The sequence below is a fragment of the Rattus norvegicus genome, chromosome 3, assembly GCF_021556685.1.
Source record: "Rattus norvegicus strain SHRSP/BbbUtx chromosome 3, alternate assembly SHRSP_T2T, whole genome shotgun sequence".
Classification (NCBI taxonomy): Eukaryota; Metazoa; Chordata; class Mammalia; order Rodentia; family Muridae; genus Rattus; species Rattus norvegicus.
The window spans coordinates 114,029,999-114,057,385 of NC_141536.1; the positions used below are offsets into that span (position 1 = coordinate 114,029,999).

Sequence of the window (27,387 nt, forward strand, 5' to 3'; positions counted from 1 at the left end):
GCAGACAGTCTCTTGAATTCATACCTCTTAGCCAGAAATAAGATTTTTTATCTTTTTTAAACTTCGTTGTATTAGAATAAAATAATTAGTAATAGATACTTGATGGACCAAGTTGCCTTGTTTAAATTTCATTTTTTTATCCTTAGGGAGATTATACGAAGAAAAGCAGTTCTGGCATTATACAAATTTTATCTCATTGCCCCTAATCAAGTACAGCATATCCATACTAAGTTTCGGAAAGCACTCTGTGACAGAGATGTTGGGGTCATGGCTGCCTCTTTGCATATATACCTTAGGATGATTAAGGTAAGTTGGTAATTCAGCATGTGCTCAGTAGTTACCACCGTAACACCATCCCTATGGAATTAGAAGAAAACCCAGACATTTCAATAAAATGATTAATATTTTATACCATTATTAGGTTAGAGAGATGGCTCAGATTCTAGCACCCATGTAAAAAGCTAGGTGTGGCCATCCATGTGTGCTTGTACCCTAGTGCTGAGGGAGCAGAGACAAAGGGTTCTAGATCTTCTTGACTGACAGTCTCGTTCTAGGTTTGTTGAGAAACCCTGTCTCAGGGAATAAGGCAGGGTAATAGAGCAGGACACCCAGAATCCTCCTCTGGACTCTGCATGTGCATAGGCACACACTCATGCACACATGCGTGCATACATAGATATATTTTATGCTATGTTGTACTTCTAAATGTAACTTTTGTAAGTAGTTGATAATATGAGTTATATGGAAGAAAGATCAGGAGTTCAAATTCACAACTGGTCAAAATTTAGAGGACCATAGTACGTCTACAGCACATCTCCTGCACCTCAGGCTCAGGGAACGTCCTGAAGGGGGTGGGAAGATTATAAGAGCCAGAGGTCTAGGACATCTGCTGTGAGATGGTGTCTCACAGGGAGCTGCACTCATGAAGTCTCAACAATGTGGTCACCTAAAAACCCAATGACATCCCAGGTGACATCCCATTCTGAATAGGAGAAATCTCCAAGGCCAGCCCTGCATGGAGAGCCATAGGCAATGTATGGCTGCCAAGAGAGGGAGAGTCAGTCTTCTCCAGGGATGAGCCCTGATAAGCTCGCTAATACCAGGCCAGCTTAGGCGTGTGTACGTGTGAGCAACTCAGCAGATATATGTGCGTACATGTTTGTATGTATGTGCATTTATGATAACAGTAATTAAAAAGAAATCATGAATTTGGGAGGGAAGAGGAAAGGGACATGGGAGGAGTTGGCAGGGTAACAGGGAAGGATAGAAATGAGGTAAATGTAGTATTTATATATGAAGTTTTAAAATGCATATATATATATACATATATATATGGGTGGATATAAAAGAATAACTTGGCTACATAACAAATTTGAGGTTAGCTCTGGGTTATATGAGACTATGTCTCAAGAAAAATAAAAGAAAGAAAAGACATTATTAACAGTTTTTTTTTTTTTATGCAGGAAAATTCTTCTGGATATAAAGACTTGACTGAGAGTTTTGTAACAATTTTAAAGCAGGTGGTGGGGGGAAAGCTCCCTGTAGAGTTCAGTTACCACAGTGTGCCAGCGCCATGGTTACAGATTCAGCTCTTGAGAATACTGGGACTGCTGGGGAAAGACGATGAAAGGTAAAGCTTCCCAAGTCACAGAATGACACAGAGTGACACACCATGTCATAGCTTGGCCACCCAGAAGTTCCCAGCACTTACCGCCAATGTAAAGACACAGGTTACTGGGCATTCCCAGCTTATGCATGTTCTCCCCTGCAAAGTGAACTTGCTTCATCATTGGAAGACAGGGTAAGACAGGGTAAGGTCACAAGCTATCTGCTGTAGTTGGTGAGTATGTTGTTATAGCAACCAAAGGGAGCACATAATTTAATGAAGACAGCCGTGTTCCAGAAAAAAATGGAAGGAAAGTGAGAATATACAGATTAAAGAAAAAGAATTAACAACCAGTTAAAATGTATGGATCTGGCTGGCAAGATGGCTGCTGAGGAGGCAAAGGTACTATCCCTCAAGCCTGACAACCTGAGTTCAGTCTCTGGAACCCACATGATGGTAGGACAGAACTAGCTCTTGAAGTTGTTCCCTCAGCTCCACGCGGGTGACAGTCTGTGTGCCCGCACACATATACACACGTGTATACATATATATACACAAGACAGTCAAATGTAAAAAAAAGGAGTGAGTCTTACTTGGATCCTCTTCAAAGATTCAAAATAATCTTTACACAGAGAAAGTAGACACAGTTGTCCTTGACTCAGCTCTGGAGGTGAGGTCATGAGGGCACGGACCTACATGACTTTATGTAGCCTTAACATTTTGTATATCTTTACATTTTTCCATGGTAGAAATTTAGAATAAATTTAGAATGATGCATTTTCACACAGGTAGTAAGAAGAATTAGGAAAAAAAATCCACCCTCGTTCAATTCCTGATGCCATCCAATTCTGTTAGGGAGGTCAGTGGACACTGGTCTTAGGAGGGCCCAAGTTTGGATAAGTGGGGCAGATGCTGTAGGATTTGAAGTTTTTCACACCTTACTCATCTTATATATTCTTACATTAATTTTGTTGTCCTGTTAAGGCTTCAATTAAATGATACTTTCTTTTTTTAATTTTTTAAACTTTTATGTGTATTGGTGTTTTGCCTGCACACATGTCTGAGTACCACATGTGTGCCTGATGCCCATAGAAGCCAAAAAGGAAGCAGACTCCCCTAGAATTGGAGTTACAGAAGGAAGCGAGCAACCATGTGGGTGCAGGGAACTGAATTCCGGTCCTCTGGGAGAGCAGCCAGTGTACTTAACCCCTGAGCCAGCTTTCTAGTCCCAAATGCTAGTTTCTTTTCTTTCTTTTTTTAATAATTCCCTTATTTTTTTAAGATTTATTTTTTTATTATTAAGATTTTTTTTTTATGTGAATACACTGTTGCTGTCTTCAGACACTCCAGAGAGGGCATCAGATCCCATTACAGATGGTTGTGAGCCACCATGTGGTTGCTGGGATTTGAACTCAGGACCTCTGGAAGAGCAGCCAGTGTTCTTTACCACTGAGCCATCTCTCCAGCTCAAATGCTAAGTTCTTAATACTGAAAATAAAACCTTCAAACTAAACAACCTTTTGGCTGCATCAGGCCTATAGCTGTCCTAGAAGTGCTCCACTTGGAGAAACATGGGTGTGTTTGTGTACAATTTCTGTCACACTTTTCAAAATAAGACTTTTTCAAATCCAAGAATCATATATGTCACAGTTAGGGATTCTCTTACTATGACAAAACACTGTGACCAAAAGCAACTTTATAGCAGTTAGGGTAAGAACTCAAACTGGGAGGCAGGAGCTGATGCAGAGGTCATGGAGAAGTGCTTGCTGGCTTGCTCCTTTTTGTTGTAGATCTGCATGAGAGTGACCACTAATACCCATGTGACATTCAATACAAGGCTGTCTTGAAATTCCTTTACTGGTACTATTAGTCCAAAACTCTTCAATTCAGCCCCAGGCAGATCCTTAAGACAACGGCAGGAATCCGCCACACTTTGCCTGTTCATCACAGGTGTCGTCTCTAACATGCTGGTGTTCCCATCTGAACCCTGTGAGATGGGCCTCCACTGTCCACAGTGCCCTCAGCACCAGTGTCTTCCAAGCTTCTAGGAGCAGAGCCCATTAGCCCTGCTTACATGTTCAACAGCTTTCTCAGTCCAAAGTCCCAAAGTTTTCCACATTCTCAAATGTCACAGCAATAGCTCATGCCCTGGTGCTGCTGAAAGATGCCATGACTGAGGCAGCTTATAAATAAGGCTCTCAGTTCCAGAGGGTTAGAGTCCATGACCGTCATGGTGGCGGCAGCCAGGCAGGCAGGCAGGGACTGGAGAGATAGCTGAGAGCTTGCATCTGATTTACAAGCATGAGGAAGAGAAAGGGGGCTAAATGGGAATAGCATGGCCTTTGAAAACTCAGAGGCCCACTCCAGAGACACCTCCTCCAACAAGGTGACACCTCATAGTCTTTCCACACACTGGAGATAAGTATTCAAGTATATGGGCCCGTGGTAGCCATTCTCATTCAAACCACAGTCCAAGATGTTCCTGTTCCCACATCATTTATTTACATATGCCTTATAATTCTTGCTTTTTCACAAGATAATCTCATGGGTTCCAGGCTGCCTCAAACTCACTATGTAGCTAAGGAGAGCCTTAAACTTCTGATCACCCCTGCTTCCCCTGAGTTCCTGGACTACCAACATGTACCTCTATGCCCAGTTCACTGCTATTTTTGTTTTTAAAGTGTTTTCTGCAGTATTTGAGAGCAAGCCTAATTAACATTTAGTTTGTTTGAGAGGAAGGATCTCTCTGTCCTAAGAAAATATTTGTTGGTGTTCTGGCATTGATGCTATACAATGGGCACATCTGTGTTTTAAATCTTAGCCTTCCAGAGGGACCAGTTTCAGGGCGTTGGTTTTCAAAGTGCCCCTTCAGCTTCGTGTCCGCATCCACCTGTCTGAGTCCTCACCAGTTCTAACTGAGATTATGTCATCCCAGCCTATTATACCATGGAGCTCTGGTGCAAGGTTACTGGAATTCTGCCTGAAAACTACTGTTTCATGTTACTGTATTATACCTTCCTGGTGTATAAAAGGCCTTTATGCCATCTTGTGTTGTCAGGAAATAACTTCAAGGGTGTATAGTAAGTTTATTTACTAATTTTGTTGTTTTACCTTTGGGGATAAACTTAGAGACTATGTCCAAAGACACAAAGATGAGGAAGACACTGTTCACCCTCAGGCAGCTCAGTCAAACGGTAGCTAGCAGTGACTGAGTGGATGTGTAGAGTCAGACTTACAGTGTAGACAACTAGAATGCTTTCTCCTTTGCCGAACCAACTGGGACATTCTATGTTAATACATCTTTATTCTATGCTAGTAAATCATGGAACTGGACAGATTGCTCAAAGGTTAAGAGCACTTGTTGCTCTTACAAAAGAGCCAGACTTGATTCTCAGCACCTTGTGGCAGTTGACAGCTGTCTGTAACTCCAAACCCTCTTCTTCCTCCATAGGCACCAGGAATACATATTGTACACAGACATACAAGAAAAGAATCTATACACATCTATACACATGAATTTAAAATGATTTTAGAAGTGTTTTTAAATATTTATATAATATTTATAATTCATACAACACTATTAAGAGCTTAATATGGGGCTGGAGAGATGGCTCAGTGGTTAAGAGCTCTGACTGCTCTTCCAAAGGTCCTGAGTTCAAATCCCAGCAACCACATGGTGGCTCACAACCATCTGTAATGGGATCTGATGCCCTCTTCTGGTGTGTCTGAAGACAGCTACAGTGTACTTATATATAATAAATAAAATAAATCTTAAAAAAAAAAGCTTAATGTGGCAAAGTAAAAAAGTTTACTTAACATGAGTTTAAAGTAATTAAAAAATCTTAGGAAAATGTTTTGTATCTATTGTTTGAATAGTCTCTTGTGTTTTCTAGCACTGTGCATCTCAGGTTATTAATGTTTAGCTCAACCATGTATTTCATGAGGTTCCTTCCTGTTTGTAAAGTTGAAAAACCACACTATCATCTAGGTATAGTATTATTGAATTTTGTAGGATTGGTTGTTTGCTGTAGTAAAAGACATAATGAAATGACAGATTTACAGTGTTATCCTGGATTATCACTATATATTTATACCTCTGACTAGAGAAAATCAAAGTACACCTACTTCAAATTGACTTTTTTTTTTTTTTGAGACAGAGTTTCTGTCTGTAGTCCTGGCTATTCTGGAACTTGCTCTGTAGACCAAGCTGGCCTTGAACTCACAGAGACTGCCTGCTTCTGCTTCTTGAGTGCTGTGGTTAAAAGCATGCACCATCACCACTCTGGCTTTGTTTTTTAATTTTTAAAAATATCTATGTCAACCCAATTAACTGTCACTATAATCAGTGACCATAAAATATGAGTGGTTTGTTTAATATAAGTAGAAATTAAATATTTCTTAGTAAAGAACCTAGTTGCTCTTCAGGGAAAGACTAGAATTGGAATATTTTTTAACAAGAAGCTAGTTGATAAATTAATATGCTATCTGGATATATGAAATATTAATTGAGTAACTTAAAACAGAAATACTTTGCTGCAATAAAATCATAAGAGGGCATGGGCAGACAAATAACAATCAGGTTTGTAAACTAGGGCCAGGCCGGGGCAGTGTCGATTGACCTCATTGGCTGAATTAGTCTCTTTTGGTAAAGTAGGAAGTTTATCTCATGAAAAGACCAAATGAGTTCTTTTGATGTGAAAATTTGTATAAGTTTACTGTAAAATGAATTTTTTTCACTTGTCTTCTGTAGATCCTCAGTGTTAAAGAGAGGAGTTTGAAAACCTGTTTTGTTGGGTTAGAATACTATAGTTCTCCCGCAAATAAAATGTCTCTTAAACAGGACAAGTGAACTAATGTATGATGTTCTTGATGAATCCTTACGAAGAGCCGAGTTAAATCACAATGTCACTTACGGTAGGTAAAATATGACCGTGTTTTCTTAATGACTAATTGTGCTTTTCAGTGTTAGAGCCAAGTATGTGTTAGAAAAACATAAATTCCAAAGAAATTTTTGTGCCTTAATTTTAAGATGGACCTTTGGGTTAATGTAAGCACTGAAAATAGTAATCTGAAATTGTGACTTTGTGTGTGTGAACATAGATACACAAGTATGTGTGTAGGTACACATGCATGTCTATGCACATTCTACCCTCTGAGACAAGCCTTTCGTTGGGACTGGGAGCCTGTTGATTGGATGAGGCTGGCTGAGCAGTGTGTGCTAGGCATCCTCCTGTCTTTGCTGCCGCCACCCCCCACCCCCGGAACTGCAAGCATGTGCCACTGTGTCTGGCTTTTTCTGTGGGTTCTAGGGAACTAACAGAGATCCTCGTGTTTGTTCCTTTCTTATGTTTGTTTGACAAGCACTTTACCAATTGAGCTATCTTTCTAGCTGTGAAATTGTGAAAACTCCTAAATATGTATTTAAATTCCTAAATATATATTTAAACACCCACCAAAAACATCTAATTTTAAGGATAATTCATTAAGTCTGTGACATATTTTGTAAAAATATTTGAAGTTCTTAAACCAGTTAACAAATTGCCAAGTATTTATTAAACTTCTTTGATCTGTTAGAGATGAGATGAAAGTAAAATCTAGTCTAAAGAGCTCTGCATTTTGCTTGAGCATAATCCAACCTAAAATATCAAATTTAAACTAGTGTCATGAGGGCTAGAGAGATGGCTCAGCAGTTAAGAGCACTGACTGCTCTTCCAGAGGGCCTGAGTTCAATTCCCAGCAACCACATGGTGGCTCACAACCATCTGTAATGAGATCTGATGCCCTCTTCTGGTGTGTCTGAAGACAGCTACAGTGTACTCACATAAATAAAAATAAATAAATCTCTTAAAAAACGTGTCATAAACATTAGAATGCTACAATTTTTGATTTGGTATTTGGATCAGGGTTGGATTGTTACTGAAGAGTACACAGTAAAATGCTTTCTTATCCTTAAGGTATTTGTTTGTATGTATGATTCTATGTGTGGCTTTACATGTAGAATGGGAACACAATTTTGCGGTGTGGCTCCCTCCATCTACATGCTGGTTTCAGTAGTTGAACTCAGGTTGCCAGGGTTTTGTGGCAGGTGCCTTTACTCACCAAACTCTCTTTGATCCTGGTGCATTTTCAAGTTTAGAAACCTGCAGAAGCACTTTTTGTTTTAACTCCTGCAGAGAAGGGAAGGGATGGTGTGGTATAATGGCTGTTCTTTCACTTACGAGTGTATATTTAGACTTGTGTGGTGCTGGAGAGTTCTAGGTGGGAAAATAAAGTTTAAAAGTTGCCCGAGTACCTGCTAGCATGCATGAAATTCTGGGTGTAAGGTGTAGGCCGCTGCTGTAATCTCAGCATGTTGGCAGTGGCTGTAGTTCGTTCCTGTGGGATGCTGGCATTACAGGCAGGCACCACCACCACATTTTGACTTTGTGTCTCCTTTCAGATGCTGTTACTGCAGGGGCCTTTTACTACTTAGTGATGTCTTAATAGTTCTCGTGTGTGTGTGTGTGTGTGTGTGTTCTTTCTTGTGTGCAGATGTGGAGGTCAAAGGTTGACTTTTCATGTCATCTTGTCACGCTTCACCTTATTTTTATTTACTTTTGTTTGTTTATTCTTATTTTATGTTAATTGATGTTTTCCTTCATATATCTGTGGGAGCGTGTTGGGTCTCTTGGAGCTGGAGTTACAGACAGTTGTGAGCTGACATGTGGGTGTTGGTAATTGAACCTGGGTCCTTGGGAAAAACAGCCAGTGCTCTTAACCCCTGAATCATCTCTCCAGCCCTCACTTTATATTTTTTTAATAAATATATGTGTGGAGGTGGTGCATGTGAGTGCAGGTCCTCTCAGAGGCCAGAAGAGAGCATCAAATTCCCCTGGAGTTGGGACCACCCAGTGTGGGTGCTGGAAACTGAACTCTGGTCCTCTGCAGGAGTAGCAAGCATTCTTAACCTCTAAACTATCTTTCCAGCCCCCTTTTTTATCTCAGTTTTTGAGACCAAGTCTCTTCACTAAACCTGGAACTCACATCTCGGTTAGAGTGGCTGCTCAGTGAGCCTCCTCTTGTCCCCACCTCTTCCCTGGAGTTACAGATCTGCACGGCCATGCTCACCCTTTCTGCGCGCATGCATCGGGTTTGAACCCAGCCAGCCCTTCACTCACTGAGCCACCACCTCAGCCTCAGTGACCCTTCTTTCCATGGCAAACCACATCAGCTCACGGTCTTTAAGCGAACTGAAGGGGTTTGTATCCTCTTTAATCATTGCAGCTATTGTTTTGATTTTTATCAGAAACTTAAATTTGAACATTTTCAAGATATACAATAGCCTCTCTCTACATTAAAGATTGTATTTAAAGAAGTAGCCAGAAGATTCTTAAATAGTAACCCCCACCTTTGAAATAAATGACAGTGCATACTAGAATGATTACTGTGTACGTGGTTAAACATATATCATTTTAAAGTATTCAGGGAGTGTTGGGAAGACCTGTTTGTGCAGCAGGATGATGTGTCTAAATGTATACATTTGATTATGGGCTTCTTAGGGCAGGGTTCATCTGTTTTAGTCACTGTCATACCCTCAGTGCCAACACCGTTTCTGGCACACACAGAAGTTCAGTACGCACTTGTATGAATGAATACATAATTCTGTTTGGTAAAGTTTTCTTTAAGTTGTACTTCATTAACTTAACCCAAATAACTATATAAGCATGAAAATAAAGATTTTTTCCTTTATAAATTTTTTATAAATAAGATTTTAGACTAAAATGTATCTCAAGTTTAATTTTATTGCAAATTCTACACAAACTTGTTCTTCTATTGTACTTAAATATATCTGTCATTTTTGTATTTTCTTTCTTTAGCTATTCTGTTTGAGTGTGTACACACAATCTATTCTATTTATCCTAAATCAGAATTACTTGAGAAGGCTGCCAAGTGCATTGGAAAATTTGTTCTGTCACCTAAAATAAACCTCAAATATTTAGGTAAGGTAATTGGTTCTTATGATGGAAATTGGAGAGAGAGCTTTTGAAATGTGTTGGGTACGTATTTCAGGTCGTTGAACTATAATGTGATCTTTATTTCTAGGACTGAAGGCTCTTACCTATGTTATCCAGCAGGATCCTTCTCTGGCTCTTCAACACCAGATAACCATAATTGAATGCCTAGACCACCCTGATCCCATTATTAAAAGAGAGGTAAATTAGGGCTGAAGAGAGATGACTTAGCAGTTAAGAGTGCTTGCTGTCCTTCTAGAGGACCTGAGTTCAGTTTCCAGCACCCACTAACTGCAGGGGAACCCAGTGCCCTGCCTTCTCCTGGCCTCCAGGCATCTGCACACGTGGCATATATTCACACAGACACAGACACAGATCCACATAAATAAAAATCAAACCTCTTTTTTAAACAAGAGAGGTAAAATATTTTGAATAGTGTATGTAAAGTGGTAAGTTTTAAAAACTTTTTTTGATATTCCTGAGTCAAATGATATTCAGTGGATGTGTATGTATTAACATTTGCGTCTATTTAATTCTTACTACTTTTAAAATCTCATTTTTATTCTTTGGCTGTCTGGTGTATATGATGAATGTTAGTCATTTTCACCTCCTGTTACCCTCTCTTACCCCCATTTCTCCTTCCCGCCATGTCTATGTGCATGAGTTTAATTAGATAGAAGCTTGCATGAATGTGAGTGGTTAATTACTGGAGAAAACTGATGCCCTTTCTTCAGCTTCTGTAAACTGTCAGGTAGTCCCTCATGGAAGGTTATTTGTTTTCTAAAAAGTACCGCTAACCTGGGATTTTTATCTTATAAGACAGGGTCTTGCACAGGCTAGACAAACTGGTAATGCTCCTGGCTCTGCCACCAAGTACTAGGATTATAGGTGTGTCACCATAGCCAGATCATAGGAATGTTCTTAACTTAGGAGCTGGAAAATTTAGGTCCAGCTATGTACATGAAATCATTGACTTATTTATTTCATTTATTAATGTAAGTACTATCACAGTGGAAACTACTTTCTAGTCCTGGGTCCTTGTATTAGTATAAAATAAAACATACCCCTGTTATGTATAAATATAATTATGTTGGCTGTTAAATGAACTCACTGTTAAATAGGGAAATGGATAGAATTCTGTAGAACTGTAGGATAACTTGATCTTCTTAAAAGAAAAGTTGTGCTCATGTGCCTAATATTGTTCTAGCTTCTCCCCTTTATTAAATTGATCCAGTGTCCACTTGGGTATCTGTATAAAGAGTTCTGTTCATTCTTTTGTAGAGAAATCACTATATCTTCATTTTCAGTGGTATCTGGGGCCAGTTTAAGAAATGTGAGAAGTTTATTTCAGATTTAAAACATAATGAGGATTTGTTTTGTTTTGCTTTGTTTGAGACAGGGTGTCTTTGTATGACAGCCCTAGCTGTCCTAGAACTTGCTTTGTAGACCAGGCTGGCCTCAAACTGAACAGAGGCCTGGCTCTGCCTTCTGAGTGCTGGGATTAAAGGCAGGGGCAACCATACCCAGCTATTATCAAGAGGAGTCTGAAGAGAGAATGTGGAGCTGGAGTGAGGCTCAGTGAGAGCATCTGCTGCTCTGACAGGGGACCCAGGTGTGGTTCCTGGTACCCACATGGCGGTTCATATCTGTAACTCCAGTTTCAGGGAACCCAGTGCCCTTTTATGGCTCTGGCACCAGGCACACATGGTACACAGACACACATGCAGGCAAAACACATACATGTAAAACAAAAATAAAAGTCCTACTTCTTAAAAAAGGGATCCTAAAATACCTTATAGCTTCCAAACAGGGAGGTAAAAATGGAGCTTGACTGAGCACTGTATTATGACTAACAGTTATTTTTAAAAGATTATAAATTTTGAATTTTAAAAGCTATTTTTAAAAATAAATGATTTGCATAGTGTATTTACACACATACATGTATTTAATATTTTAAAACAGCTTAAAAATGAAAAAGACTCCAAGGGCAATAGGAAAACAATTATACAGCTCATTTGTTTTATCAGACGTATAGCATGCATTTTGGTGCTACAGAGTTAGCCGAAACATTTAACCGAGTTTCCTTATCATTATTAACTTCTGACATCGCTTATTTCTTTTTCTTTTTAACTTATAGGTTTCTTTTTAATAAAACGTGCTTGTGCCACCGCTCTACTGTGTGGCCCACACATCAGTCTCCTCCCCATGCCTTTGGTCACAGTGTAGATGCTGAGGCCATCTCCATTGTATTGGCGCCTCCCCTCTCAGCTGTAGAGACAAAACTGACTTTCACCAGCCTCAGGCACCGTCCCTCCCCAGGTTCCTAGTCTCCCCTTCATATTGTTCACATCTTGCAAGTCCCCCCTCCCCTCCCAGACTTTTCCTTCTCTTATTGTTTGGCACTGGAGAATAGGACCTAGCACCTCTCATTTTCTAGGCAAGCAAATGCTCTGCCACTGAACTTTAACCTTGGCCGCTCGGCATTTCCTTATCACCTGTAGCCGAGTATCCTGAAATCCATACAAACGCAGAACAGCTAACTTGTTATAAACACATTTATTATATTTATTGGTGTTTGCACATATGGTTTTATAATACTGTTTTTATTTCTCTTAATAGACTCTGGAACTTCTTTACAGAATTACAAATGCACAGAATGTAGTAGTTATTGTACAGAAAATGCTTGAATATTTACATCAGAGCAAAGAAGAGTACATCATCATCAACTTAGTTGGCAAAATAGCTGAATTGGCTGAGAAATATCCTTTGCTTCCGTTGTGACTTCACTGAGTTGAAAATGGTGGTACAGATGCAGCCACTTGAGTTCAGGGACCCAGCAATTAAGTAATTCTTAATTCCTGATTCGTAAGTCTCAAGACTTATGTAAACTTCTTGGGCTTTGACTTTTTTAAAAAAAGATGTCTCTTGGAACTTGGGCCTTGGTTTAATGTTCTCTGCTATAGGCGTTGCTGTCTGTAGCTTTGACCTAGCAGGATGGTCAACTTTAGAACTGATAACAAAGGTTTAGAAAGAGGTTAAAAAATTTGCTCCAGTGGACACACCTCAGCTTTAGCCCCTCTGAAATATGCAGCAAGACGGCCGGCCATTTCTTCAAATTATTCCTGTTTACTTATTGACTACTTGCTATGTGTAAGCCTAGGACTTGATAAGGTAATGTAAGCCAAGTTTATTCACGTACTGAGCACACATTCTGTACAGGACTTGGCTGTAGAGCTAAGCTGCCACTCTGGCATGAATTGGGTTGGGGAGGATGATTCAGTGCATGACATGAGGAAGGGACTTGTTCTTAACACTGGACACATATGCTCCTGACAACGTGTGGTTCATTCAGACGATGAATGCTGTGTTTTCAGTGGGAGGAGATGTAATGCACCCAGACATTCTCAGTAACTTTCTGAGACTGCTAGCAGAAGGTTGGTGAAGAAATTACTCTTAGTTTTTCTTACAGTCATTGGCAGCTGAGTGGAATCTAAAGTGGTGTTGCAATCTCTTTGTAGGTTTTGATGATGAAACAGAAGATCAACAGTTAAGACTCTATGCAGTTCAGTCTTACCTCACCTTACTAGACATGGAAAACACTTTCTATCCACAGAGATTTCTTCAAGTTATGAGTTGGGTGAGCAAAGTGTACTGTGTATAAATTATTATAACAGCTTATTTCCTCCGGATATCATTCAGCTCCTCTAGTTGTCGGTTTTCTTCCCCAGTGTTCACTTTTATCCTGGAACTATTGACTTCTCTTTTCTTTGTATGTCTCACCAGTCTGGTCTTTAGTAAGGTTGGGTTTTTGTTGCTGTTTGTTTCATTTATTTTTGTTTGTTTGTTTGTTTGTTTGTTGAGACAGTCTTATGTATCCCAGACTAGACTGACTTGCTGTGTGCCATAGAAAGCCTTGAACTTCCGACTTCTACTTTCTAGGATTAAGAACGGGGTTTGCTTCCTGTTCCTAGGTGGGCATGCACCACCATGCTTGGTGTTAGGCTTGTTGCCCATCACACCAGGCCTTCATGTATTCTAAGCAAATACTGAGCTGCACTCCCAGACCCTCGACATGTCTATATTTTTACACACAATGCCCATGGCATTCAAGAGTACTTAGCTGGGATAATAGGAGGAAATGGTTGATCTTACAAACAGAAGTCCATTAAAAATTCATTTCTAAGATAGAACTCAGGTTTGTCTGTAACTTTCCATCTTTTATTTATTAAAGCTTCCTTTAAAATTACTATTTTGTTATTGTTTGTTCTGAGAGGAGCAAGATCTTACTTTGCAGCCTAGGCTGGCCTTGAACTCGTGACTCTTTTTGTTTTTTTCTTTTCTTTTTTTTTCCGGAGCTGGGGACCGAACCCAGGGCCTTGCGCTTGCTAGGCAAGCGCTCTACCACTGAGCCAAATCCCCAGCCCCTGAAGCTCGTGACTCTTGTGCGTCAGCCCTCCAAGTGGTAGGACTGCAGATCTGCACTGCCATATCCAGAATTTCATTTTTAAATTGGTGTCTCACTATGTCGTTTAGATTCTCTTCTTTTTAGCTTTTAAAGACATGTTATCACTGTAGCCCAGGCAAGCCTGAAACTTACTCTGTAGAACTAGCTAGCCTAGAACTCAGGGAGGCCTGCAGGCTCAGCCTCCTGGGAGCCATGGCACCCTTCTCCTCATCCTATTTCTTTCTTTTTGTTGAGACAGGGTTTCTCTAAGTAGTCTGGCTGTTCTGGAACTTGCTCTATAGGCCAGGCTGGCCTTGAACTCACGGAGATCCACCTGCTTCTACCTCTACCTCTCTGCCTCTCTGCCTCTGCCTGCCTCCTGAGGGTTTTTTTGTTTGTTTGTTTTTTATTTGTTTGTTTGTTTGTTTGTTTGCTGGCACTACTATTGTGCTAAAGACAAGAAGCTATGCAGTAAATGCCATTTAAGAAAGATCTTGGGCTGGAGAGATGGCTCAGCAGTTAAGAGCACTGACTGCTCTTCCAGAGGGCCTGAGTTCAATTCCCAGCAACCACATGGTGGCTCACAACCATCTGTAATGGGATCTGATGCCCTCTTCTGGTATGTCTGAAGACAGCTACAGTGTACTCACATACATAAAATAAATAATTCTTTAAAAAAGAAAAAAAGAAAGATTTTATATTCCTTGAATTATACGATGTTAATTTTGACATTTATAAGATGATTGTTAGGCCAGTCAAATGGTATGTCCCTTGAGTAAGCTAGATATGAAGAAAAGGAGCTGCAGCATGATCAGCCTCCGTGTGACGTCAGCCTTGTGCAGTCTTCATCTGTGCCATCTGATGCTTGCCCAGATGTGTACTCTGGTTCCTCCCAACAGTCACACTAAATTACACTTTCTAATGAGAGAAACTAGACATCTGTGTTTTATGAGAGACCACTGGGCGATGGTGGTACACACCTTTAATTCCAGCATTTGGGAGGCAGAGGCAGGTGGATCTCTGAGTTCATGGTACAGAGGGAGTTCCAGGACAGCCAGGGCTAAACAGAGAAAGCCTTTTTCAAGAAAGGCAGGTAGGCTCAAAATCTTTTTTTTTTTTTTTTTTTTTTGGTTCTTTTTTTCGGAGCTGGGGACCGAACCCAGGGCCTTGCGCTTCCTAGATAAGCGCTCTACCACTGAGCTAAATCCCCAGCCCCAAAATCTTTTTTTTTAATTAAGATTTACTTATTTATTGTATATGAGTATACTGTAGCTGTCTTCAGACACACCAGAAGAGGGCATCAGATCCCATTACAGATGGTTGTGAGCCACCATGTGGTTGCTGGGAATTGAACTCAGGACCTCTGGAAGAGCAGTCAGTGCTCTTAACCACTGAGCCACCTCTCCAGCCCACTCGAAATCTTTGTTCTGTAAAATCTTACTCTTACTAACATTGGAGACCTACCCCATTTAAATTTTTACTGGAAAATAAACCAGCATCTATCTGGAAGTTCAAAGAACAAAAACTTATAAAATTATTTTACTTTTATGTTGTTATTGATGAGTTCCAGTTCTTTTGTATTGAGGGTACAGTCTTGGTATAACTTATAGTGTTTCTTTAATATTCATAAAAGTATGTGTTATACAGATTGAAGTTCCTTCCAGCTGTCGGTCTGAATGGCGTACTGTCTGACTTGGTATTTACGTATTTACTAATTTTGTTTGACTCTAGGTATTAGGAGAGTATTCCTACCTCTTAGATAGAGAAAGCCCCGAGGCAGTTATGACCAGGCTCTACAAGTTACTGAGGAGTGACTCCATTTCTTCAGAAACGAAAGCATGGTTGTTTGCTGCAGTAACCAAGTTAACACCTCAAGCTCATTCTTCTCCCATAGTTGAGAACTTAATCCAAGAATTCACTGTATCCTTGAATACTTGTCTGAGACAACATGCATTTGAATTGAAACATCTACATGAAAATGAAGAGCTTATGAAGAGCTTGCTTCAGAGTGCTCAGAATTGTGACGACATCATGGTAAGAATGTGTCATTTTGTCAAAATCCTGTTGCCTAAACAGCAGTTCTTGCATGTGCAATGTACAAGTAATATACATCAACCTGTAGTTTCCGTTGCACGTGTGATGAGCTGTGTGGTTTCCTCATGTTGGTAGAGAAAAGAGTGAAGAGGCTCTATTTAATACTGGCTATAAGTAGGGCAGGAGAGTATCTCTTCCTGAGAACTGCAGGGTAGATGTTTCAGCTTGTGACAGTCTCAAGATGTGGGAAAGGCTGGGGAAAGCTATGTGGGGTGAGGATGGTGTCCTTTGAGTGTAACAGCTCTCTAGCCTTTTGTGGGTTTAACATAGAAGTTGGGGTTCTGGAAAGTCAGGGTCACACAACATTTCCCCTAAGTCAGTGACTGCCAGGGCTTTGTCTTTGAAATTTGAACAATGAAATTCACAGACCGTAGAGGAGTAAGATTCAGGAAGAAGTAATACTATGGGATCATAGACTTAAGAGAATTTTAAGGGGAAAAAAAGCAGACAAACCTTCTGTATTGCAAGTGCAGGCCCTAAGAAATGGGTTGCCACTGGGGGCCATTGTCTTGGGTCTTGTCGTGGTTAGTAAGACCTTACTGGTTTGAAGCTTGGAGTTCTGTTTCTAGTCAAACTCACATAGCCTCCGTATAGTTGTAAAAGGAGAAGAAAGATAAAAGCAAACAGGAATGCTCTATTTATCAGTGTAGCATCTCTGACATTTTGAAGAGACACGTTCTCATATAGCAAACACTCTGAGCCTCTGGCTTTTAGAATCTATCTGCCTCTTTTCCCCGGTATTCTTGAGCCTTAGGTGTGGGAGTGTTCTGTAGATGTACCCATTAGGAATAGGCTCTACGGTTTTGCATTTTGATTGGTTGTGGATTTCTGGAGTGATTTCCGCTGGTTGCAAAGAGAAGCTTCCTTGATGAGGAGTGAGAATGGTATTTATCTGTGGGTTTAAGGACAAATACATAGAGTGTAGTGAGAGACTGTGTGCTGTTAGTAAAGTACAGAGTGTAGTGAGAGATTGTGTGCTGGTTTAGTAAAGTGATGGTACAAGCCCCATGAGCTCACGCCCTGGATAATTGGTTAGGTTTCCAATACCAGACGTGATTTCTTGATGGTAGAGCTGGCTATCTCCGAATATGCATGCCACTTCCACACCCTTAAGGTTGTAGTGCATTGCTGATTGTTTCTGGTGGTTCATAGGGTCCTTACTGAGTAGCCTCCTTGGGAAGCTTGCATGACGCTGTCTGACATAATGAAATCTAGTCCTCAGGGAGTCAGTGTTTAGTTCTGTCTCAGCTAGGGTTATTATATGCTGTGGTGAAACACCATGACCAAAGCAACTTGGGGAGGAAAGGGTTTATTTGGCTTACATTTCCAAATCACTGTTCATTATTGAAAGAAGTCAGGATAGAAAAACAAATGAGACTTGAACCTGGAGTCATGAGCTGATGCAGAGGCCATGGAGGGGTAGTGTTTACTGGCTTATTTCCCATGGCTTGCTCAGCCTGCTTTCTTTTTTTTAGAATTTTTTTTTTTTAGATTTATTTTGATTTTTTTTTTTTTAATGTATGTGAGTACACTGTGGCTGTCTTCAGACACACCAGAAGAGGGCATCAGATCCTATTACAGGTGGTTGTCAGCCACCATGTGGTTGCTGGGATTTGAACTCAGGACCTCTGGAAGAGCAGTCAGTGCTCTTAACCACTGAGCCATCCCTCCAGCCCCCAGCCTGCTTTCTTATAGAACCCAGGACCACCAGTCCAGGGACAGCACCACCCACAATGAGCTGGGCACTCCCTTCATTGACTATGTAAGAAAAATTCCTTACAGGCTTGCCTATGGCTCTATCTAATGGAAGCATTTTCTAATCTCAGATAACATTATCTTATGTCAAATTGGCGTAAAATATACAACACAAGGTCAGATACAACTTGGGTTCTCTGGATCCTATGCCCAAAACACATGGTGCCTTCTATTTACCATCACCTCAAGACGCACCAAGCACAGGACAGTAGCTTGTATGTTTTAGGATTATCTTGGACAGCCTGACCACAACTCAAAAGAGGCTCCTCATGTTTAGGGTTAACTGTTTGGTCAGGTAGTCTTTGGCTCTTTAGGTAACAGTGTTGGCCCAGATGAGAAAATTTCATTTAAACTGTATATGTATATGTATATGTATATGTATATGTATATGTATATGTATATGTATATGTACATGTATATGTACACACAGACTTCTTTTAGTTCTGCCTGATACAGAGCAGGTTGGGGCAGAACATAAGATGTGGCAGTCCAGCTATGCCTAGAGCTTGAATATGGCTTAGATGAGATGAGGTCAGGTAGCCACAGGGTTCTGGGTTGGTGTGCAGGAGTGAGTCTGGTCCAAGCCTGGAACTTTGTGGGTAGGTCTGGGACCAGGGCGGCTGTTTTGATGGGAAACCAGGTGGAGCACCTGGCTGAACACTGGAATAGGACGTGCAGGATATGGCAGGTGGAGAATTTGGATGTGGCAATGGGAACTGGGGGGCTGGAGGTTGTGAAACAGGTAGGGCAGGTCTTGGCAGATGTGTAGAGCTTACTAGTGGTACAGGCAGGGTTTGCCAGACTAGGCCAGGCACTGGGTGTGGGATTTACACTAGATCTGGGGGTTATGGAGGGTATCATCAGGCTGACTTACCACACTAGACCCTGGAGAGGGTCTCTTTAAAAAGTTTAAAAGATCATTGTGCCAAAGTTATATGAAGGTGTAATATAGTCTTCCAAATATGTGTTTGTTTGTTTGTTAATTCCTGACTTTTGCTTAACTTCAATGCAGGCAGATGCTTCTTTATCTTTTCTGGATGGTTTTGTGGCTGAAGGACTCAGTCAGGGAGCAGCACCTTATAAGCCCCGTCACCAGCGCCAAGAGGAGCAGCTCTCTCAGGAAAAAGGCATGTTTCCATCTCTTTACAATAAAATGGTTTGTTTTGTTTTGTCTTGGTTTTAGCTTTTGTTGTTACTGTGACAAGGTGTACTCATGTGTGGTGCAGGCTGGTTGAGAATTTGAGATAAAGAATCCGCCTGTCTCTGCCTGCAGAGTTCAGTGTCACCATAGCTGGGGAGGGCTGGCACTGAACAGTGTGAGCATGTGAGCATGTCTGGGAAGGTTCCAGAAGCAACCCTGGTCCCTGTGGGCTAGTGACTCATTTTCACTGTGAACAGTCTTGAGATTCGCTAACAAAATATCAGTTATTACCTCACAAGGAACTCACAAGGGCAAGAGCTTTACTCTTTGAAAAGCCTGTGAGGGCGTCTGCAGTGACCTCGGTGGACAGGAGAGCCCTGAGTCATTTGCGCGGTGGCTGGAGGTTGCTCCTGTGAAATGGGGAGAAGTGTGGACTGTCACTTGTGACTTCAGGACGCTGACACTGCTGACAGTTCCAGGCCGAAAGATCTCGGGAGTTTGTTGTTGTTGAGTGCGCATTTCCTATGCTGTGTGCCCGCCATTTTGTTGCTGTGGTCGGATCAAATCAAAGAGTTGCTAGCATATTGTTTTCTTTTACAGAGCTTTTGATTACAATTTTAATTAAATTTATTTAAAGTAATTTTCAGTGAATTAAAGCAGTATATGAAGCTTTATTATGGCATTTTAAAACATTTGTGTTTCTCCTACCAGCACCATCCCCACACACCCTTTTACTCCCTTTTACCCCAGTGGTTTCCTTTCTGGTTGTGTGTTCTGCTGTGGGCCTCCTTCCTCAGCACTTTTCCCTCTCATGCTCCCCTGTCTCGTTGCAAAGCCTAGATGCAGACATTCACATGTGCGTATACGTAACACTGAAGACAATGTGTGAGGAACATGCAATATTTGCCTCTCTGAGTCTGGGTCACTTTATGTACTTTAAAAGTCTACCCATTTTCCTGCAAATATCCTAATTTCACCTGTTTTATAGCGGGTGAAACTCCGTTGCGTGTGCTACTACATTTTCATTATCAGTTGGCCTGTTGATGGACTTTCAGGCTGATTGTCTCTCTAGCTTTTTCTTTGCTTAGGATTTTGTTTATTTGCTTTTGGTAACATAGCATCTTAATTTTTTTTAATTTTATAAAGATTTTATTTTTATGTGTGTATGTATGTGAATTGTATATGCTTAGTACCTTTAGAGGCCAAAAGAGCACTGGATTCCTTGGAATTGGAGTTACAGACAGTTGTGAGCCTCTAGGCTGGGAATTGAACCCAGGTCTTCCCAAGAGCAACAAATGCCTCTTTTTTTTCCTTTTTATCTATTTTTTTTCTTTTCTCTTTCTTCTTCCCTCCCTCTCTCCCTCCCTTCCTTCCTTCCTTCCTTCCTTCCTTCCTTCCTTCCTTCCTTCCTTCCATTTTCAAGGCAGAGTTTCTCTGTGTAGCTCTAGCTGGCTCAGAGCTCTACCTGCCTCTGCCTCTGGGTCCCTGTCTCCATCGTACTGGAATTAAAGGCATGCAGCACCACCTCCCAGCTGCAACAAATGCTCTTAACCCCTGAGCCCACTCTCCAGCCCCTTCTCACACATCTGTTTAGATGATGAACCTTCTATTTTAACCCTTCCACCTCTCTCACTCTGTTACTTGCTTTAGTTTGCTGATAGGCACAGCTTCGCATATTCTGAGTGACATTTGATGCATTGCCCTGTGTCTGAAAAGATATATTTGCCACTTACAGTTAGGTTTAGCTAATTGGTTTTTTAAAATGAGATTTTATGCAAACATATGGTATTGTTCTTTCCCTCTAGACAATCAAGTAGTTTGGTGTTGGCTGTGTAGTTATGAGAAGTCCAGATTCCATCTCTCTTGATGTTCTGACATCCTTGCTGTTTCACATCATGATTCAAGATGGCTGCTTGCACTTGAGCAGCTAGCTTGCAGTATAACGAGTAGGCAAAAGGGAACGGGAGAAAAGAATTTCTTGCAGGTGCTTCTCCCAGATGTTGCACGCAGAATGTGTGAATAATAGACCAGAACATATAAGCCATGTGGTCACAGAATGTGGAAATGTCTCTTCTGGCTGCCTATATAACCTACCTAAGACTGGAGGGTTCTGCTACTGAAAAGAGGAGAATGGATGTTGGCATCTACTCTGTGGCAATACTAACATTCGTGGCTCTGATTGAACTGACTTAGGTTATATACATATTCGAAAGAATTAGCATGTGAATGACTAAACAGTTTTTGTAAGTAAGGAAGAGCCCCATTGAGAGCACCACCCACCCTTTGAGGTGAAGATACACCCAGGGTTCTTTCTTCACTAAGCAGAGCATGGCCCTCACTTCACTTTAGCCCATCCCCTCTTCTATTCTTACAGTAGCAGCAACTCCTCTGCCTGTGGCTTACTTTTATAGTTTGCCTTTTCTAACTGATTTCTTTTCAGATTTCTAGGGGTGATAAAAGGATAAAAGTGAAGGATAGTTTGTCTCTGATTCCCTAACATATGCAGACTTAAGTCAGTGGCAGTGGCTTTACTCGACTGTACATGACTGGTTAGGTTATACGAAAGCTCTATTCTGGAAAACAGTCAGCCTTTACTTATTGCAATAGTGAATGGAATCTCACAAACTTTATTCTCACGCTTTGTCTAATGTGAACCTCTGTTACTGTTTTGAATCATAGTTCTCAATTTTGAACCATATGGACTATCATTTTCTTCATCTGGCTTCACTGGACGACAGTCTCCTGCTGGCGTTTCTCTGGGCTCAGATATATCTGGAAACAGTGCTGAAACAGGGCTGAAAGAGTAAGTTTCTTTGTAAAGTTGAGAACTTGATGCATTTACCTCCCTCCAGCATTCTCCCTGCTTTCTGCCTCTGTGCGCGTCCTCGGGATTATTATTTGCTCATTTTAGGACGTCCTCCAAGAAATTTACATTATCAAATAATGCAAAAGGAAAGCCATATCTGTGACTATGTGCTTAATATCATTGAAAGGCTCCTGAGAGCTGTATTCTATATGAGATTTTTTCACTTGCTCCTATTGGTTTCAAGTTTCTGATACTATATATAATATGTCCTTAAACTTCAAGACCTTATCTGCCCTCCGAGACAAAATAAGCCATGGATAAGATTTGCACCTGAGATCTGGAGAGATGGCCAGCAGTAAGAGCCATGGTCTTGCAGAGGATAAGTTCCCAGCACCCACATCAGGCATCTCTCGACTGCCTGTAACTGGAGCTCCGGGACATCAGATGCCCTCTTCTGGCTTCTATAGGCATCCACATGCATGTGCTCATACACATAGACACACATACACATTAATGTAAAAAATAACTTAATAAGTAGATTTGCACATAATGCATGTTACTGCCACATATGATAAAATTTTAAGAAGCACAGTGGGAAGTATTAAGCACATTTGTCATTCTTTATTATCTGTGTCATTCTTCTGGCAAATACTTCTATCATCTTAGTAGAGCTGTGACAGATACAGAGATGAACACGAAATAAGATGACTGACATTGTCTAAGGAAGGCCTGTTCTTTGCTCAGAATACTTTCAGAGTCTCTGGGGAGAGAACTTAGCACTTGCTATGCAAGTATGAGACCCTGGGTTCAAATTGCAGCACCCATATGAGAAACTGAAGGGCTGTGCATGCCTGTAACCCCAGTATTGGGAGGTACAGATTCTGGGAGCACACTGGTTAGCCAGCTGTCCTAATTAGAGTTTTTTATTGCTTAGATGAAAGACCATGACCAAAAGCAAGTTGGGTAGGACAGGGTTTATGTGGCTCACACCTCCTCATTGCTGTTCATCAGCAAAGGAAATCAAGACAGGACCTCAAGCAGGGCTGAAACGTGGAGGCAGGAACTGATGCAGAGGTCATGGAGGGGTGCTGCTTACTGGCTTGCTCAGTCTGCGTTCTTAAAGAACCCAGGGACCACCAGCCTAGGGATAGCACCACCCACCATGAGTTAGGCCTTCCCCTATTGACCACTAATTGAAAAAATGCCTTACAGCTGGATCTCATAGAGGCACGTCCTCAACTGAGGCTCCTTCCTCTCTGATGAGACTAGCTTATGTCAAGTTGACACACAAAACCAGCCAGTACAACTGGCCCTTTGTCAACTTGAGGCACAAGCATGGGCCCTGTGTAGCTCTGGCTGTCCTAGAACTCACTCTGTAGACCTGCCTGGCCTTCAACTCAGAGATCCACCTGCCTTTGCCTCCTGAGTGCCAGATTTAATGGTGCATGCCACCACTGCCTAGCTGAAAAACAATGTCGCCTTTTTTTTTTTTAAAGAGTTCAAAATGTTTTAAGTATAAATGTCAAGGATGACAGCCTTAAGGATCATTGGAATTTTGAGTTCTTGTACTAAGTCAGTCACCTTATTTTATTTTTACCCTTATAATTTGTTACTCTTTCAATGAAGAGGAATGATAGAGATATGGTGAATGGAGATTGGTATAATGTATAAAATGGCAGGAGTTCTAATTCTGCTTTTTTTTTTTTTTTTTTTTTTTTTGGTTCTTTTTTTCGGAGCTGGGGACCGAACCCAGGGCCTTGTGCTTCCTAGGCAAGCGCTCTACCACTGAGCTAAATCTCCAACCCCCTAATTCTGCTTTTTAAATCCATTTCCCTACCTGGTCTATCATCCTTAATTTCTCCTAGGTGTGGTTTGTGGGTCTGTGGTGGTAGAAGTGATGGCTATTAAGGTCCTCACACAGAGCCAAGCCAAGTAGAGACAAAGACTCCCCAGACCCAGGGAGAAAGTCTGTGAAGTGAACAGGGTTCAGGGTCATGTGAGGGGCTGACCTTATAAACTCTGAATGGTTTTATGTCCATTGTATGTGCTTTACATACATGGACATATAGGAAACAGAACATGAAGGATGGATTGAAGTTTCCAGAAATCACAGTTCACCCATTATCTCAGAGTAAGAACCTGTGTAGTAACTGACGAGGAGGATGTTGAAAATAAGATAATAACAAGTTAGAGAGACTAGTGAAAGTGTTGCACTTTTAAGTACATAGTTCTGCAGAAAGGGGCCAGCATAGGAAAAGGGCAAAGTGGCTGGGGCACTAATTTGATACAAGACAGTGGTTTTTAAAATCCTGATAGAGAGGGCCTAGAGCAGCAGTTAAGAGCACTGGCTGCTCTTCCAGAGATCCTGTTCAATTCCCAGCATCCACATGTCAGCTCACAAGCATTTATGGGATCCACTGCCCTCTGCTGGTGTGCAGATATACATGCAAACAAAGCATTGATATACATAAAATAAATACTTTTAATTTAAAGGAAAAGTCCCAATTGAGAGGAATCCCTTAATTTCTGGAATAGGCTGGAATTTACCCCCTTCTGAAATTCTCCATCTCATTGTTTTAGGGCACTAAGCCTAATCTAATGACTTGTTTGCAGCTTGGGACTGTAGCTAGAGGAGAGAGAGTGCTAGCCCTCCTGCTGACTTAGAACTCAGTGCTAAGTGCACACTATGCTACAAACGGACCATAGTGATTTTTTGCAATGAGTAGCTTTCCAGATAAACTGTTGTTCCTCTTCCACAGATCACGGTGAGCTGACAATAGTCAAGCCCAACTTAGGGTTTCTTACTTACAAGCTGATTATTAAACATTACTCTACCAGTACACCATTGATCTCTAGAAGATTCCTTGCCTAGAAACATGTGTGTCTTCATGGCCTGATTAACAATAATACAAAAGCACAGTTTAGAAAACTATGGATTATATAATGCCTTCCAAATCTAGGCAAAGATGACTTACTTATATAGAAAGCAAGTTGTGCCAACTTTTTCCATGTGTATGAAATGGCCATGTTGCTCTCGTGTGCTTTGCCACATTTAGGCTGTTGACTGAAACATGACAAACTTACAATAGGTATGTAATGAAATGAAATAAGTGAGAATATGTTTGTAGACTTTTGTGGCCCCTTCTCCCATTTGCCTGTGAAATCCATGCTACAGTGGCACAGAGTATGCAGAATTTCTAGGAGTGCCCTTTGCGACCGTATCTGTGGAAAGAAGTAGCAAGGAACACGTTTGGGGAAACAAAGAAGAGATAAAATCATGTCAGTGATGGCTTCTTCTCTGTTAGAATGACCTTGAGAGTTATCTAAACTGGGCTAAAAGGAGTGGCCAGGACCTTACACTGTGTGTGCACACGAGTATGGTACGTGTGAGTGTATTTGTGCATGTCTGCGGGTGCACATATGCATGGGTGCGCTGTGGAGGCCTGAGCCTGACTTTGAGTAACTTTCTCAATTGCCTTTTTCTGTGTTTACATACCCGAAGTTCAGTTGGCCGCTTTCCGTAGGCTTCTCTATCTAGGGTTTCTCTGTCTCTGCTTTCCCTAGTGCTGGTATCACAGCACCTACTATGGGTGGGCGCTGGGGGTCCTCATGTTTGCATGACAAACACCACCCACTGAGCCCCTCTCCAGCCCAGGCTTTACCCTTCTGGTCAGCACTGAATGGGCTACACTGAGAGGAGCTTGATCTCTGGTGAGTTCTGAGACGAGCTTTGCCTGACTGAGGCTGCCAACAACTTGGTCTAAATGGAGCAGCCTAGTACATGCTTTCGTTAAAGAAAAAACACCCTAAACTAAAACTGAATCCTAAATTTGAGCACACTTGTATATGAGAGAAATCTTTTGGTGTAAGTAGGTGGTGTAGCCACTTCGGTTGTTCATGCATCTCCTAGAGATCATCACAGTGCTTCCGAGCACCCCAGGGATCCTCAGGATCGTCCCAGTGGTTCTTGTGACCATTCATAAATCTACCTGTGTCAAGATGACTTGGTTTCTTCTGAGAGGCGGTACATTAGATAACTAGACTTGTCTGTTAAAACTGCTTAGAAAAACAGTTTGATAACCTGCAGTGGCTATATTTAAATATCAGTGAGCCTGTGAAGAGTTTCAGTAGAGGAATTGTTTAGATCAGGTTGGCCTGTGGGCATATATCTGTGGAGATTTTCTTGACTGTTGATTAACATAGGAGAGTCCAGCCTATTGAATGCAGCACCATTTCTTGGTCAGAGAAAGTGGGTGAGAGCAGAAGGGAGCAGTCAGCAAAGGGGAATTTGTTTCCCTGTGGACTCTGACTGTGGTTAATCAGCTGTCTCAAGTACCTACCTCTGCAATTATGGACAGTAACTTGGAATTGTATGCCAAGTAAAATATTGCCTTTTATAAGCTGCTTTTGGTCAGAATATTTTCTCATAGCGATAGAAATGCAATTGGAACAGTACCTGAAAGGGATGAAGATATTTCTAACTTCTCCCTAAAACCATGGGGAAAGAAAACAATCCACATTCTCTTTATTAGAGTCATTTTTCATTCAGCCGTTCACTGCTTAATAGCATTACCTCTTTACTAAGTATGAAGTAAAATCACATATAAAACCAGATGGCCGTGATCACAGCAGATCTGTCTAAGGCTGGCAGGGTGGGTCAGCAGGTAAAGGTGTCAAATGAACTGAAGTCAATCCTGAAAACCACAGGGTGGAAACAGAGTCCTGACCTCCACACATGCTGTGGCATATGTATACATGCACAGTAAATAAATACATGTAATTTTTTTAAAAAAATGTAAGTCTGTAAATATTTTTGAGTCTTTAATTTCCCTATTTTATAGCCTAAATCTAAGTGTTATTTTGAACTATGACAATTCAGTAAGCTAAGATGTTTAAAATGGGTAAAGGACACATAGTCTTAAAAATGTTTACTTTTTACTTTTAAGTTGTTGGTAGTTCTTCACAAACACCAGGTTTACTAAAACATGTCTGGCAATGGAGGTATGTAAGGTATTCAGTGGGATGATAAACATGTGCATTGTGAAATAGTTACATTTGAGTTAATTAACAGATATATAGGTTTTTACATAAGAGCAAGAGAGATGATTTTTGGCTGTTTCAGTCAGTACTGATTCCTGCATTAGTTACTGTGAACTTGTGGACTCATAGCTGTAACTTTGGTGATGTTATATAAATCCATATTCTATTTAAATTTTTAAAGGTTTTGTGTATGGATGATTTTTCTGCATGTATGTCCTTATACTGTGTACATGCCTGGTACCTGCAAAGGCCAGAGAAGATATTGGATCCTCTGGAACTGGAGTTAACAGATGGTTGTAACCTACCACTTGGGTGCTAAGAATCAAAGGTCAGAGGAAGGAGGATGAGGATGTTCAGCCATGATGAGGGCATGGGAGAAGGACCACACTGGAAAGGTGAAGGAGGGAGAGACAGCCGATGTAGCTATAGGGGGAGAGGGGCCCAGGAGGGCTGCCCAGCAGGGTCCAGGGCAGCAGAGGTGAAATGCAGGTTTAGTAAGTATTAATATTG

The 27,387-nt window shown here is 41.1% G+C and overlaps 1 protein-coding gene across 1 annotated transcript in view; it reads left to right on the top strand.

The window, feature by feature from the left end:
* Window positions 1-27,387, top strand: part of Ap4e1 (adaptor related protein complex 4 subunit epsilon 1) — a 63,834-nt gene that overhangs the window by 27,941 nt on the left and 8,506 nt on the right. The window contains 11 exon segments of the mRNA NM_001191742.1: window positions 147-306; window positions 1,464-1,630; window positions 6,447-6,520; window positions 9,463-9,585; window positions 9,689-9,798; window positions 12,217-12,356; window positions 12,919-13,031; window positions 13,116-13,234; window positions 15,773-16,075; window positions 18,903-19,017; window positions 21,711-21,834. Coding sequence (NP_001178671.1) covers window positions 147-306; window positions 1,464-1,630; window positions 6,447-6,520; window positions 9,463-9,585; window positions 9,689-9,798; window positions 12,217-12,356; window positions 12,919-13,031; window positions 13,116-13,234; window positions 15,773-16,075; window positions 18,903-19,017; window positions 21,711-21,834 — 1,548 coding nt within the window.